The sequence below is a fragment of the Petromyzon marinus genome, chromosome 17 (assembly GCF_048934315.1).
Source record: "Petromyzon marinus isolate PM22_M1 ecotype Great Lakes invasive population chromosome 17, UKy_Petmar_22M1.pri1.0, whole genome shotgun sequence".
Lineage (NCBI taxonomy): Eukaryota > Metazoa > Chordata > Hyperoartia > Petromyzontiformes > Petromyzontidae > Petromyzon > Petromyzon marinus.
In genome coordinates, this window is record NC_133683.1 from 14,802,265 (window position 1) to 14,816,866 (window position 14,602).

General features: G+C 58.4%; 1 protein-coding gene across 3 annotated transcripts in view; it reads left to right on the forward strand.

The window, feature by feature from the left end:
- The window catches only part of LOC116943297 (nesprin-1-like), a 97,545-nt gene that overhangs the window by 16,404 nt on the left and 66,539 nt on the right, over nt 1–14,602 (forward strand). For all 3 annotated transcript variants that reach the window (XM_032956034.2, XM_032956036.2, XM_032956035.2), the window contains exons 6-19: nt 2,684–2,836; nt 3,116–3,337; nt 5,997–6,137; nt 6,476–6,718; nt 7,227–7,442; nt 8,137–8,238; nt 8,752–8,871; nt 9,683–9,889; nt 10,217–10,378; nt 10,481–10,612; nt 10,825–11,264; nt 11,404–11,536; nt 12,600–12,782; nt 13,304–13,453. In XM_032956034.2, coding sequence (XP_032811925.2) covers nt 2,684–2,836; nt 3,116–3,337; nt 5,997–6,137; nt 6,476–6,718; nt 7,227–7,442; nt 8,137–8,238; nt 8,752–8,871; nt 9,683–9,889; nt 10,217–10,378; nt 10,481–10,612; nt 10,825–11,264; nt 11,404–11,536; nt 12,600–12,782; nt 13,304–13,453 — 2,604 coding nt within the window. The remainder of the gene's footprint in view (nt 1–2,683; nt 2,837–3,115; nt 3,338–5,996; nt 6,138–6,475; nt 6,719–7,226; nt 7,443–8,136; nt 8,239–8,751; nt 8,872–9,682; nt 9,890–10,216; nt 10,379–10,480; nt 10,613–10,824; nt 11,265–11,403; nt 11,537–12,599; nt 12,783–13,303; nt 13,454–14,602) is intronic.

A 14,602-nucleotide genomic window follows, 5' to 3' on the forward strand; every position in this document is an offset into this window, starting at 1 on the left:
ATCGATGTCTCACGGACGTGACGCTGACTGTGCAGATGCGAGCGACGGACCGTCTTGCCGCGAACATTCAGCACGAGAGACGCTTCACGAACATCCCCTTTCGGCGCTGTCTTAATTCAGCCTCACTATCATCAGCCATGGCCAATGCACTGCCGGATGAAAGCCTCCCTAAGCCATCGCTCGCGGTTCTGCGATGTAACGTCGTACATTCAGAAACACATTTTTGTACACTGTCATTTATAAATATCCAGATTGTATGGTGGACAGCGGTGGTCTAGCGCTGAAAGCACTTTACTATGAACCCGACCTCCCTAAGTTCGATTCCCGGCCAGGGCTAACGTCTTGGCACTCCCCCCTCCTTCACCAACCCGCGCCGCACGGCATGCTGAATAGTGTGGTCATCCAGCCCCCTGGATTGCCCGGGAACTTGTTGCTGTCTTGCTAAACGACAGACAGTAGAGACTAAAAACAAACGCCGGTCGGGTTACACATCCTGTTGGCCTCCCTGGCGCGTCGTGATCGCCGCACCTGCGCACCCCACCCTGCCCGTGTGTCGCCGCCGCTATTGTTCGCCCGCGGCGTACGAGCCGCAATGCTTTCCTGCTGCCGCTGTTGTGGCGTTACCACCACCACCACCACTCGCTTGCACTGCCCTTCCTACTCCACCGCCCCCCCCCCCACCACCACCACCAACCACCACGGCGTGTGCCGGTGTGGTCACAGACGGTGCCAAAAAGCTCGCCCAGTACAGTGTCACCGCGTGAAACGTGGTGACCCTCTTCCAAGTTGGCGTCGTGGTGGCGAGATGTTGACTACCTCGCCTGGTACGCAGGAGGTCCTGGTTTAGATCCCGACCCTGACGCCTGCTGTATATTGGGAGTTTCCATGTCTCTATCCCCGTGGTTGCATGGATTTTTTTTTATCCGGGTATTCCGGGTTTTTCCTCCACATTTAGAATCAACGTGCGTTTAGATTATTTGGCTGCTATAAATTTCCACACGATAAGCCACTTCGTTGAGCCATCCTTTGTGGCCAGATCACTTCTGGAAAAGAGTTACATAGCTCATTGGGCCTTACCTAGTAAAATAAAAAAGAATAGTTTCAAATAGTTTCATAAAACGAATAGTTTCAAAAAGTTCCATAGTTTAAAGTTTGTTCTGCCGGCTCCGTGTCACCGACACAGGAGCATGTTAGGATTCAGTCCCCGAGAACTTTCTCTTACAGCTTGGGCGATCGCGCAATTTCTATCCGAAATCACGGGCGAAATGAAAAGAGCGCCCTATTGATGCGCGCGGGCGCACGTTATTACGGTGATTGACTCCAGTTTTAGACACGGCGAGCTGTTTGTGAGACGGAGTCGATGGTTTGGCAGACGCACGCGGAACTTAAATTCACCATCCCAGCATGGATGAAAAAGTCACAGATGAGTGCGTCGCACAACGTGGTGGTTGGCAAGCGAGCGTGCCTCCCGTACCGGGGAAGGTGGACGATCGATTGATGTACTTTGTCAAAGTAAAATGCCGCTAGGATACAATAATAAAGGGTTATTATGGATAGGCGAAGTGGTTGTGCCTTAAGCTGACAACACACATTATTTCATGTTTGTAATTTATCTAAATGGGATGCACATTGCTGCTTTTGCACAGGGTGTTGGATAACGGCGCGAACCAAACTGTTGAGGCAACCCAGAACCGAACGGAATAAAAACGCGGGCGAAACGGTAAACACGAGACGAGTATTGATTTTGAATCAAATTGTGGCCCAGAATTGCGATAATCGATCGGCTCTCTGGGGCAGTGAATCGATGGAACCGCTCCGCCCGGAGACCGCCGCACGGCACACAGAGGGCTCCTCGCCCACCGAGCGAACGCCGCTAACGATCTCACTCGCTGTCAGAAGCTACCGATTCATCGTTAGGACGTGTTAAATGGTTTTAGGTTTGATGCGTTGGGTTTGTTTTAATGACCCTTACTCACACATTAACTGTTTTTGTAAGTGCTTGGAGTGTATTTTCCAGCGCATGTTGCTGCGGTCGTATCTTCACGTTCGAAGAATCAATGTTTTTGCGGGTTCACGACCGGTGCATTGACCCCATGAATCTAACGGTCTGAGTTAGATACCCAGCCAAAGCTAACTTCAGTGGTGAGTGACGTCTGAGCTATTCAACCAACCCGCAACGTCCGGCAGGGTGCAGTATGGCACAAATACGCCTTGACTGGCCAGTGAGGGTGGTGCACTCCAAGATTGCTGTGCGCCGCCGTGTGCCCCGCTGGTACCGTGCACACGAGACTCTGCCCAGACGCAGTGGGCACGGCTTTGTCTTCTCGGGAGAAAGAGGCAGAGGAGCACTATTGGGGCCGGGCTTCAACGGGTGGCAGGGAGTCGACAGCACGGATGTCTGGGGGAAGGGTAGTTCAAAACCAGGGGTTGGCAGCAAAAATAATAAGAGGAGCCATTTTTTTCAAATTCGGTAAAAAAAAAAAAAAGCTCGTTGATTCAAGAGCCGCAAAGAATGTGAATATGAGGTGGTGGTGGTCCTTAATAAATAACATCACGAAGCGGTCCTTAAAGAGCCGCATGCGGCTCCGGAACTGCAGGTTGCCGACCCCTGTTCTAGACTAACGGCGCAGCACAGCAGAATGATCGTGTGCGCCCCCCCCATCCAATCTTGACCTGGTCCCAGGAGGACCTCGTGCTGGAGGAGTACAGCGAGCGCGTGGAGAGGCTGCCCACGGGCTCGCTGCTGTCCGGCGGGGTTTCCCTCGCGGCCGCCGCCGCCCCTGGTGCCGCCGCCGCCTCCGCCACCGTCGACCACAACTGCAACCGCCAGCCGCAGGTGCCCACTCGCGCCTTCGCCCGTCGGGAACCGGTGAACGCGCCGTGCAGTGCAGTTCAGACTCAAAAGTGTCTGCAGCGAGAGTGACCCTGCTCAACGAGTTGGCGAAGGAACCGGTCTTCCCATCCCGGCGCGATTCACCCACAGCCGAATTGCTCTCGCCGTGTATCTCTGCGACGCGTTTTCGGGTCGTGCCGTCCGGTGCGATGTCCGACGTTTCGCGCCCACGTGCCCGGAGCATCTTTGCTGACAAAGCTCCCGGCACGTGCGCCTCCACAGACGCTCCGTGGCCTCCTGGAGGAGCTGAAGCTTCTCCTGGACGAGGCGGTCTCCGAGCACGAGGCCCTGTCAGCCAGGCTCCGTCAGGCGAGCGGCACGGCCCGGTCGGAGGGCCTGGGGGAGGGCCACCGACAGCCCCCGTGGGGCCTCCTGGAGCAGGAGCAGCAGAGCAAGATGAGGGTGCTGGCCGACCTCCTGCACTGCCGCGACATCTCGGGCTCGGTGAGGGGCGGCTCGTTGGCTTGACTTCCCGGGTTGTCTATTTCAGTGGAAAACACCGGTGTACGTGAGGACATTTGCGTTATTATTTTTGTTATCAAGGACTTGAAATACCAAAGCAAGCCTGTGTTGTGCTTTATTAGGCCCTGTGGTTTTCATTTTTAATCGGGGACTTGAGGTGATAATTCCAGTCCCAGTGAGACTCAAGCGAGTTTGTTTGCATCGTGTACAATAGTTCGTATGGAACACCTGGTGTGATTGAGTAAATATCAACAGTGGGAAGACAAAGGTGGCCGGGTCTGGTTACACCACTACCTCGGGGCATCACGCGCACGATTCGCCGCACGTTGCCGTTACGTGTCGGGTGTACAAGTCATCGCTTGTAGCAGCTGACGTTTGCCAGTGGGCTGATGTTTCAGGCAATTACCCTACTTTAAGCGGCCTCCATGAGTGACACGGCATGGGGAAGTTTTGATCCAGCGGTGGAATGACAATGGGCTGTACACTGTTATTGTTGTTGTTATTATTCTATTATTGCACATGATGGCAGCAGCAAAATGTGCAGGAGCTAAATTCCAGTGTCGAGGTCTGCTCGCCACGATGAGCAGCCTTCAGGAGAGAGTTAATTCCTCTATGGAAGCAGCGCAGACTGCTCCTTCACCAGAGGTGTACCGTACTACGGTACCGTATGGTAAACCCACTGTGGTCTCTTCTTCTTCAACGGATGTGTACCGTACTATGGTACCGTATGGTAAACCCACTGTGGTCTTTGCTTCTTCAAGGGAGGTGTACCGTTCTACCGTACCGTATGGTAAACCCACTGTGGTCTTTGCTTCTTCAAGGGAGGTGTCCCGTACTACGGTACCGTATGGTAAACCCACTGTGGTCTCTGCTCCTTCAAGGGAGGTGTACCGTACTATGGTACCGTATGGTAAACCCACTGTGGTCTTTGCTTCTTCAAGGGAGGTGTCCCGTACTACGGTACCGTATGGTAAACCCACTGTGGTCTCTTCTCCTTCAACGGAGGTGTACCGTACTACCGTACCGTATGGTGAATCCACTGTGGTCTCTGCTCCTTCAAGGGAGGTGTACCGTACTATGGTACCGTATGGTAAACCCACTGTGGTCTGCGCTCTTTCACCAGAGGAGCAGGAGCCCGTATTGCTGGGAGCGTGTGCCTTGGCTGGCGAGAGCAGGCCATATTGATCCGATGTCACCGCTGTGTGGCGGCCTACGTGAGCAGCACCGTAACGACGCCCTCCCTCCCGCCAGCCGACATCGCTGAGCGGCGCGGCACGTAATTATTCGAGTAAAATATATATAAGTGGTCCTTGGCGCCGTGTAATTTGACATTAAAGGCCGCGGGTGAGATTACATAACGGAGTTGGGGGGGGGGGTGCGGATGGCGATTAATTTGGCGCTGATAGGACTGGCGAAGGTGCGTGTGGTGGTAATGCGTGTGCCGAATAGGGAGTTGGTTGGAGCTGACAGGAGAGTGATTAGGATGCTAATTGGATCAAGCAGCAGGACATGTCAGTGGGATAGACTCGCTAATGACGAGATTAGTCGGCCGTTGTGTGCAGGGGTTTAGTGCCTGCCCTTTAACGAACCCCACCGCCAGTCACCGACTGACGGACCGCCACGCGCTACGCTTCTGGAGTTTGCATTTCTAACATTTTTAAGTAACGTGAATCTCCGTTCCACGTGGGAGACTTCACTTGAAACAACGGTCACGCCTTCTTCTGCTGAAACCTCATCACGCCACGCCGAAAGTGACGGGAATGTGCACCTTAGGAATGAGAGAATTTCCACCCCTGTCACCCAACTTAGACGATAACAACCGAAGTCCAGCAGAGTGGCTGGACACGCGCACACATCTTGTCCGAGCACAGTTCTGATCTAGGCAATGCGGGCTTACGTTTCACTGGTGGCGGCAGGCCAAAGGTAACCATGGAGACGAGCATGCCGTGCTGGTGCAGCTGGCCGTGCTCCCCGAGGGCCGTGCTCGTTGCACAGCTGCTGCTGCTGCTGCTCTTGCTCGTCGGAGGAAGGAGACTGACATTTCTCTAACCGACTGTGCGGAGAGGGACGCGCGTGCTGGGAATTCCACTGAGGGTTGAGGGATGAGGAGCGCACGGTCGCTCGTGCTGGAACGGATGATGGCTGATGGGCAGGACTGGCGATTGAATGGCAGCCAAGGGAGAGAATCCACTTTGGAGGATGACCACAATGGAGATGAGAAACGTCTGTGTGCGTGTGTGGAGCAGCGGTGCGATGCTTAGTGCACCGGGGTACGGGGCCAGCAATTTGAGTTCAGTCGTCAGCAGTGGCTCGCGTCGGTGCCATTAGTGGCGATCGCTATCTGAATCCCAGGCCTTCCCTGAGCTGAATGAAATAGCTGGCTCGGTGTGCAAGCATCAGCACTGGGGAGACAAGAGAGGCTGGACTTGGCATTGGTCGCGCCGCTCACTCGTGCAACCGCGCTGGCCTTAATAGGCGCTCGCGAACAGCACCTGCCCCGACAGTCCATACGGCCACGTCGCGATTGTGGCATCGGCGGGGCCGCGAGCGAGGGGCGGCGAGGCCTTCGTCCAGCAGCGCACGACGGCCGTGACGGCCGATGAAGACGAGTACCGATTTTACACCCCCCCCCCCCCCGCAGGTGCCGCTCGCCTCGATGTCGCCGCTGGAGGAGGCGTGGGGGCCGGGTCGGCCTCCGCCGGCTCACCGCGCGGCGGCGGTGGCGCCGCGGGCGGCAGCGAGGCTCGGACGCTCGGCCGGGGGGGGCGCCGGCGACGGAGAGGTGAAGCGTGGCGGCCCCTCGCGATCGCGCCCTCACCCGCTATTCACCCCTCCCACTCATCCTTGATCGGCACGCAACCATTTGCCTTCTCTCACTCCCCCACTAAAAGTTCGATGAATTGTCACCATTGGCTTCCAGCAGCCCCGTTGGGTGGAAGGGGTGACGGGGGGGGGGGACTGGAAGGGGCTGACCCCCCCCCCACCCCCCCCGCTGAATTCCTGTCATAAATTCCCGCACCTCCGATTAGCACGGTTGGCTACGTACTGTGCGGAATAAGTTCAACGTGCACACAGACGTCCAACAACATTAGCTGCTGCTGCTGCTGATTCTCATCCCAGGTGCAGAACGGTGTTGAGCACCATGGGGAGGGGACGGTGGAGGAAGAGGTGGAGGAAGACGGTGACGAGGAGCGGGGGGAGGAGGAGGAGGAGGAGGGGGGGGAGAGGCCACGTGACCCCGAGTGGAAGCGCTTCTCCGTGCTGCGGGCAGCGTCGCGCCGACTCGACGCCGTGGAGGAGGCACTCCTCCTGCCCTGGGCGGACGGCGACGAGGAGCGGGAGGCGCGGCTGGAGGAAGAGGAGGTGACGATTCCGCGAGGGGCACAGTTGTTGTACGGTTTACGCACCGGAGTGAAATTGGACAACGACGATGATGATGATGATGATCCTCATGATGACAGCACTAATTATGATGATGATGATGATGACAGTAATGATGATGATTATAATGATGATGTAGAGGTTGGTTATATTTATTGTAGTGATTATGACAAGGTTGATGATGATGATGATCATAAAACAATGTTGTTGGTAACATTGAAGATACGATTTTTGATGATGATGATAATGATGATGAAAAGATTGACGGTGATTCGAAGGTTCACGTTGCTGATGCACGGTTGATGATTGCGGCGATGATGATGATCATGCAGACGACGAAACAGAGAACGGCCGTAGTAATAATAACGATAGCAACGTTGCTCGCGACGAGCGGCCTAACAACGGCAAGCGTGCTACCGAGCCGCACGGCGGCGGTCCTCGCCTCACCCCGACCTCCGCCCCCGTGTGCGCCGGCCCTCGGCCACGGCAGGAGCTGTGCGTCCACCTGGCGGAGTTGGACCGCGAGTTGCGCCACCGCTCGTGGGAGGACGATGCGGCGAGCGAGCCGGGCCCGGGCGACGCTACCGCCACCGCCGCCGCTGCCACGCGGAGGGGCGTGCAGCTGCGGCTGGGCGCCCTGGAGGCCGCCTTGCGGGCCAGCTGCTCGGCCCTCAGGGACGGGATATCCAGAGTCGCCGAGCACCAGGTGCCAAGGCCACTTCGTCATCATTACCGTGATCATCATCATCACCATCGTCGTCATCATTTCATCACCGTCATCATCATCATTGCCATCATCATCACCGTCGTCATCATCATCATCACAGTCATCACCATCATCATTCCAATTTTTTAACAGCAGCTACTGATTAGCACGGTTGGCTACATGTACATACAGTGGGAAAGAAGGTCAACATACATACAGCAGCAGCAGCTGATCGACGTGACCCCGAGATCTCACGCGGGTCACGACGCGCACTCTGACGTGGCTGGGATGACGACTCCAACCTCGCAATTGGCGAGGAGCACCTCGCGGACTCCTCCAGTGAAACCGGCGCGAGCCTCCTTCTCGACACGTCAACAGGCGCACTCGCCGTGCACGGACAAAGGGGAAGCCACTGGGATGGAAGTGACTCACTCGGAGCCCAGCAGAGACCGGGGTTCCTCTCTGGATGAAGGCATTTGTTCGCAATGGACAGATAGCCCCTGTGATGTTGCTTGCGATCAACGACTCGCCTTTGCTGGCATGACAAACACACCGGTAGATGGCAGGTTTTCACAGCAGGTTTCACTATTATATTTTTTGAAGGGCTGATGATGATGATGATGATACGGTGACAGTGCGGAGCGTGTCTCCGTGCGGTGACGGTGTGGTGCGTTTATCCGTGTCTGCGCTGCAGAGGGAGGTGGCGGCGCTGCAGAACGCCGTGTCGAGCGAGCGGCGCTCCTTTCAGCGCAAGCTCCAGCACTGCGCTGACCACAGCCCCACTCAGCAACTGGAGGCATGCGGCTGCACCACAGCGGCGCACGCTGAAGGCGGCGATGCGCGAGGGCGCTCCCTTTCCTTCTCTCTCCATATTTATCCCGAGTGTGCGTTTGGCGTCACGTCGCTATAGAGAAGCCATTCAAAACGTTCACAGGAGTGCCGTGAGGCCACGTGATGCGTGCAAGGTGCACTGACAGGCGATCATGGGACCCAGGTGTTACGGGCTAACTGACCGACATGACTGGCAGATGCGCCATCTGTGTTCCCCGCTGCACCTACTTGCTGTATTTTAGCCGACCGATGCTCCGCTCGTTGTTGTGAGCATTGCTCCTCCGCCCTCCATTGTTGCTGGAGGGCGACTGCCTCCGACTGCCCAGTGGCGTCCTTCACAAGCCTCTTCCAAAGACAAAGATCCCCCACGTAGCCTTTTGGGGGCAAGTGCTGCGGAGCCTCCTGTACACGCGCGCCGTGTGCCAGACGGCGCAACCACCGTGTGGCACTGACACGGTCCCACGTGCCTCTCCGCCAGGTGCTCAGAGAGGTGGCGCGGTCCCTGGACAGCCTGAGAAGCCAAGCGGCGCCGCTCCGGCAGCGCCAGCTCGAAGCTAAGCCCACGTCTCCCGCGGGCACCGACCTGGCGCGCATCGAGGTTGGTGCTCGGGAGGCCCCCAGTCCTGGTTTCCCCACCATCGTCCTCTTGTCATCCTATTGAGGGAGGTAGCTGCCCTGGGGAGTCTCTAAATCTTCCCACTGTGTCTCCCTTTTTCTCCATCTCCCTTTCTCACAGCGCACACTGCCTTATAGCCTCATGGGACACTGTGTTTCCCTGTCTCCCCGTCACTCCTTCTCACAGTCCTATGGGACACCGTGTCTCCTTGTGTCTCCGTCTCACGGTCCCATGGGACACCGTCTTTCCTTGTCTCTCCGTCTCACAGTCCCATGGGACACCGTGTCTCCTTGTCTCTCCGTCTCACAGTCCCATGGGACACCGTCTCTCCTTGTCTCTCCGTCTCACAGTTCCATGGGACACCGTGTCTCCTTGTGTCTCCGTCTCACAGTCCCATGGGACACCGTGTCTCCTTGTCTCTCCGTATCACAGTCCCATGGGACACCGCGTCTCCTTGTCTCTCCGTCTCACAGTTCCATGGGACACCGCGTCTCCTTGTCTCTCCTTCTCACAGTCCCATGGGATACCGTGTCTCCTTGTCTCTCCATCTCACAGTCCCATGGGACACCGTGTCTCCTTGTCTCTCCGTCTCACAGTCCCATGGGACACCGTGTCTCCTTGTCTCTCTGTCTCACAGTCCCATGGGACACCGCGTCTCCTTGTCTCTCCGTCTCACAGTCCCATGGGACACCGTGTCTCCTTGTCTCTCCGTTTCACAGTCCCATGGGACACCGCGTCTCCTTGTCTCTCCATCTCATAGTCCCATGGGACACCGTGTCTCCTTGTCCCGCAGCACATGCTCGAGACGCTGGAGGAGGACGTTCACGGGCGGCGGCACGCCCTGACGCGCGCTTGCGCCGCCGACCGGCGCTACGAGCAGGAGCTGCGGGCGCTGCTGATGCTCGCGCGTCTCGCGGACGAGCGGCTCCTCTCCGCTCCCCGGCTGCTGCTCGCCGCCGCAGACCTCGAGCAAGCGGAGCAGCAGTGTCTGGCCCTGCAGGTGCGTTGCCTTTGTTTGGAGCCAACGCATTTCTGGGAGGCTCAACGAGGACGCGTGATGAGATGGGCATGAGACTCGGAAAATGTAAATCGGAATAAGATTATTATTTTCGCAAATGCTGTGGGACGCTGGGTAAAGCTTTACTGGAACCCGGGCTGCCCCAGCCAAACCATGACGTCTGGTATCGGTAGATATATATACTGTATATATACAGTGCATATATACTGTATATACGTGTAGTGTTGACGTGAAGTGGCGTGGTGAGCGCACGTGACGCAGCTGCTCCTCCGTGAGGGTCGGTAACGTGGCGTCGCCACCTCCGCGCAGGAGTTCTTCCGCCGGCTGGAGGAGCGGCGCTTCGCGGTGGAGGAGTGGGCGCGCCGGGCGTCGGGGCGCCGCGATGCCGCGTGGACGCGGCTGCAGGCGCGCCTCGACGAGCAGCAGGAGAGCCTCCGGGCCGGGGTCGCCGATCAGCGCTGGATCATCCAGGTGCGGGAACCTCTCGTTACGACCGCATTTGTATTTCCCTCGATCCAGCACAACGGCTCACCATTCGCCCTGTGTCCCCGCTGCCCCGCTGGCCCTCGTCAGGCGTGGCAGCAGCTGGAGCGGGAGCACGAGGATCTGAGCCGGCAGCTGGAGCACGCCGAGGGCTCCATGGTGGCCCGCGGGGTGGTGGAGGAGTCGGAGGAGTGGCTGTCAGACCGCATCGCCGCTCTCCTGGTGAGCATTGGAAAGATGCGGCAACGACGGTACTCAAAAGCCACTTGCTGTCCTGCCATCTTACGCTCACTTTTGCGCAGCCCGGCGAGTTTGTGGGTCTCACGGATCGCTGTGCGGTCCGTGAGACCACCACGCCCGGCTCGTTCCCTTCCCAGCGTAAATTCCCTCGCGCATCTCTCCTCCTCCTCGCTCGGTCATCGCCCCCCGCGCAGAGACTGCGGTCGCACCTGGACGAGCACCTACCCCGGGTCTCCCAGCTGCTGGCGGACGGCAAGCGGCTGCACGGCCTCCTGATGGCGCGGCTCAGCTCGGCCGACGAGGCCGCGCGGGCCGGGCGCGACGACGGCGAGGGCCCGCGGGTGACGACGAGCGGCGCGGGCGGGGATCCTGCCGAGCCGACCCTCCGGATTTCCGGCGAAGGCGAAAGGTCGCCGGCCGCCCCTGTGTCGGACGGCGGCGCCGAGGGGCGCTCGGCGCCACAAGGCGAGCTGGGAGACGGGGCCCCGCGCCCGACGGCTCTCGCGCTGGGCCTCGCTGCCGGGCCGGGCCTGACATGCCACCTCGAGGGCTTCGGCCAGCGCTGGGCGGACTGCGGCGGCCGCCTGGGCGCGGAGCTGCGTCGGCTCCAGGCCCTGCTGGCGCACCTGGCGCGGTACGACGATCGCGAGTCCGCGCCGCGCTCGCCGTAAGGCCGCGGCGGCATCTGGGAGGGGACGACCGACACGACGCCGTTGTTAACGCGCCGCTTCCGCTCGTTTGTCCTCACCCGCCGACCTCCGTTCGCCCCGAAGGTTCCGCCGCGAGTGCACGGAGCTGCTGCTGTGGCTCGCCGAGTCGCGGGGCCGGCTGGACTACTGGAGCAACCAGGCGGACACGGTGGCTCACGAGCCGTCCACGGCCCAGGAGCTCTTCCATCGGTTCATGGTGAGGACGCGGGTCAGGTGACCCCGCGAGGGTTCGGGCTGTTGGAGTCCAGTTTGTGTGATCGGGTGAGAACTCGAGAGACCAGGATGGAGGAGTCTCATTTGCAAGATTGACGTGGGTCACTCAAGATTGCTGAAAAGCCAGCTCGCTGAGCAGAGTGAAGGGAATGAGACCCAAAGTGTTTTGGCCAAGGCAAGAGGTAATTCGGCTTGGCAACAGGCGCTGAACCACAGGCCCACAGGCCAACAACGCAAAAACAGCCAGCGATCGAGGGCTCTCATGTCGCCCCATGGCAGATAAGCTGCCATTAGGGGGTCTCCAAGGCTATTAAAAAAATACTTCTGAGACGTTTATTACATTGCGATCTTGTTTGTCCGTCCAAGGATGGATGTACAGTAAAACCTTGGATTGCGAGTAACTTGGTCTTCGAGTGTTTTGCAAGACGAGCAGAATTTTTAAATTAATAATAATTTGATAAACGAGCGAGGTCTTGCAATACAAGTAGCGTACGTGTATAGGCTTTGTCTGCCGAGCGTCACGTGATCACAACTGATATACGAGTGCTTTGATGTACGAGTGCTTTGGATTACAATCACGTTTCCGGAACGAATTATGCTCGCAATCCAAGGTTTTACTATATATTGCAGTAAATATGAAATATGAAATAGAAAAATTGTTCAGCTCATGAATATTAATGAGGGAGGGGTTGCCCCATGTCGAGTGACGTCACGTGCGGGACACACACACATTCTTGGCTTATTATAGTAGTAATGAGTGCAATATAAATGCTGTTGTTGGAATTGTTGTTGTGAATGGAGCAAGGTTACAGGGATTTGGGTGACGAGGGTTTGTTTACCGAGAGGTGGGAGGGAGGGGCTGCTGCCTCGCCACCACGTGTCCCGGTTGAGCCTCCCTGAAATTCGGTCGCTGTACCCGTGCGCGTGCGTGTGTGTGCGCGTGCGTGTGTGTGCGTGTGTGTGCGTGCGTGCGTGCGTGCGAGTGTGTGTGTGTGCGTGCGTGTGCGTGCGTGCATGTCGTGCGGCGCTACTGCCCGTCCCGCCAGGCGTTTGTGCACGAGGCCAACGTGAAGGTGTCCCTCAAGGCGGCGGTGGTGGCGGGCGGCACCCGACTGCTGCAGCTGCAGCAGGGCGAGGCGACGGCGCCGAGGACGCAGTTGGCGCAGCTGGAGACGGCGTGGGCCGAGCTGACGGCGCGCGTGCCGCTCGTGCAGGAGCGCCTGCACCAGGTGGCCGGCGCCCGCGTCCCCCCGCACGCGGCAGTCGCGCCCCCTCACCGCGTCGTTACCGGCGGTGCCGCCGCCGCCGTCATTGTTGTGCCCAGTGACGGCAGCGGCAGTGGTAGCCACGTCTGAGTCATCGTCGTCGTTGTCTTCGGCAACAGCATCTTAAGTTTCACGAAGAATCCGTTGCCGTGCTGCTGTCTTCAGGCCACCTCGCAGCCAGCCCCCAACCCTATGGCACACGCCCGCATTGGCAAGCGGCCCTCCACGCAAGCACCGACCACGCTGGCAGTGTCAAGTCCGCATCTTGTATCGGGGTGGGATAACTGGATTCCTCCACCCAGGAACTAACGAAGCCAAGGAAATCCCCCCCCCCCATGAAATCGCGCCGTAACAGCAACGGTAGCAGTGGCTGCACCATCGTCCATATAGAAGGGAGACCGAGCCTCCAGCAGGGAAGGGGGAAGGGGGAGGCTCGGCCCCCCTTGACGCTCCGGGGCTGACGCGAGCCGTGCGTGTCTCCGCAGGCGTTGGTGGCGTGCCGCCCGTCGTGCCAAGCCATGGCGGAGCTCCTGGACTGGGTGGACGAGGTGGAGCGGAGGCTCGCGAGCGACGGAGACAAACTCTCCGGCCTGGTCGGCGCGGCGCCGCTCAGGGTTCTGCTCGACGAGTACAAGGTACCGACCGCCGTCGAGCCGCGCGTCGTCCGGCACGGAGTCCCGGCCGTTCCGCACCGCGTGCCCGGCAGCCTGGGTCCCCGCGTGCGGAGCGTGCTGGGAGCTCGTAGTTCACCTGAACGAATTGCCGTCCTCGCAGACACGTGTGTCGGCAATCTCGTTCCGCCGTCGCTCATCCGACAAGCGCAGGGCGTTGCGAAGTTCTCTTCTGCATGAAGTGACAACGAGAGTAGGACGCGAGCACACGCCGGAGAGCAGAGCACGAAGAAGTCCTAACGCGAGCCCGCACGAGGCCGTCCGTGACGGGTGCCTGTGAACGCACGCGTGCATACCAGACGGTGCCTGATGGGTCCACTTCCTCATCTAATTACTTTTATTTCTTGCTGTGATTGCCAGCGTGAAAAAGGCCTCCAGCCTACCCACCTGACAACCCCCTCCAGATGCCTCCATCATCCCCTCCGTGAGCCCACGTCAGCGCGGACCTTGAAGTTAATCCGGCGGCACAAATCCCAGGCACAGACCGCTTCGTCAGATGAAGCCCTCTCACTCGGCCGTCGCGGTTCTGCATATTTTTCATCAGCGTCGCTTCAAATCCCATTACGCCTCTGAGACGAGAAGCGAGTGCACGTGTGCGTGAGCGAGCGAGCGTACAGCAGCCGTTGAGCACTGATAGCCGAGCGCTCGCGCTGCCAGCGGCAGAGCTGTGCCTGCGCGATCGCTGCTTCTGGCAGCGCCGCTGGTATGGTTCGATACAATAGTTTCATCCTCGTCATCAGACATGGTCAGTCCACTGCTGGATGGAAGTCTCCCTAAGTAGACGCCACATCCCAAGCCGACGCCACATCTCAATAATCCGCCCAGCGCAAGCTGCACACGGAGAGCTGATTTCATCGCTGAATGATCATCCTCGCAGCCACATTCGCCACCAACAATCCCATTCTGTTCTTCCTCGTCTTGTCAATCACACGGCCGGTTTTCAATAGAGATATAAACAAAATTGTAAAGATAAAATGCCCTTTTTTTTCTTACGTGTTCTCTGCAATTCCCTTGTTTGAGCCATTCTGAGAAACCTGTCGCCTCTGCTACGTGAGGGTTATGAATGGATCTGCAGCACATGACACGACCAGGATTACAGTTGGGGTAGAGGCC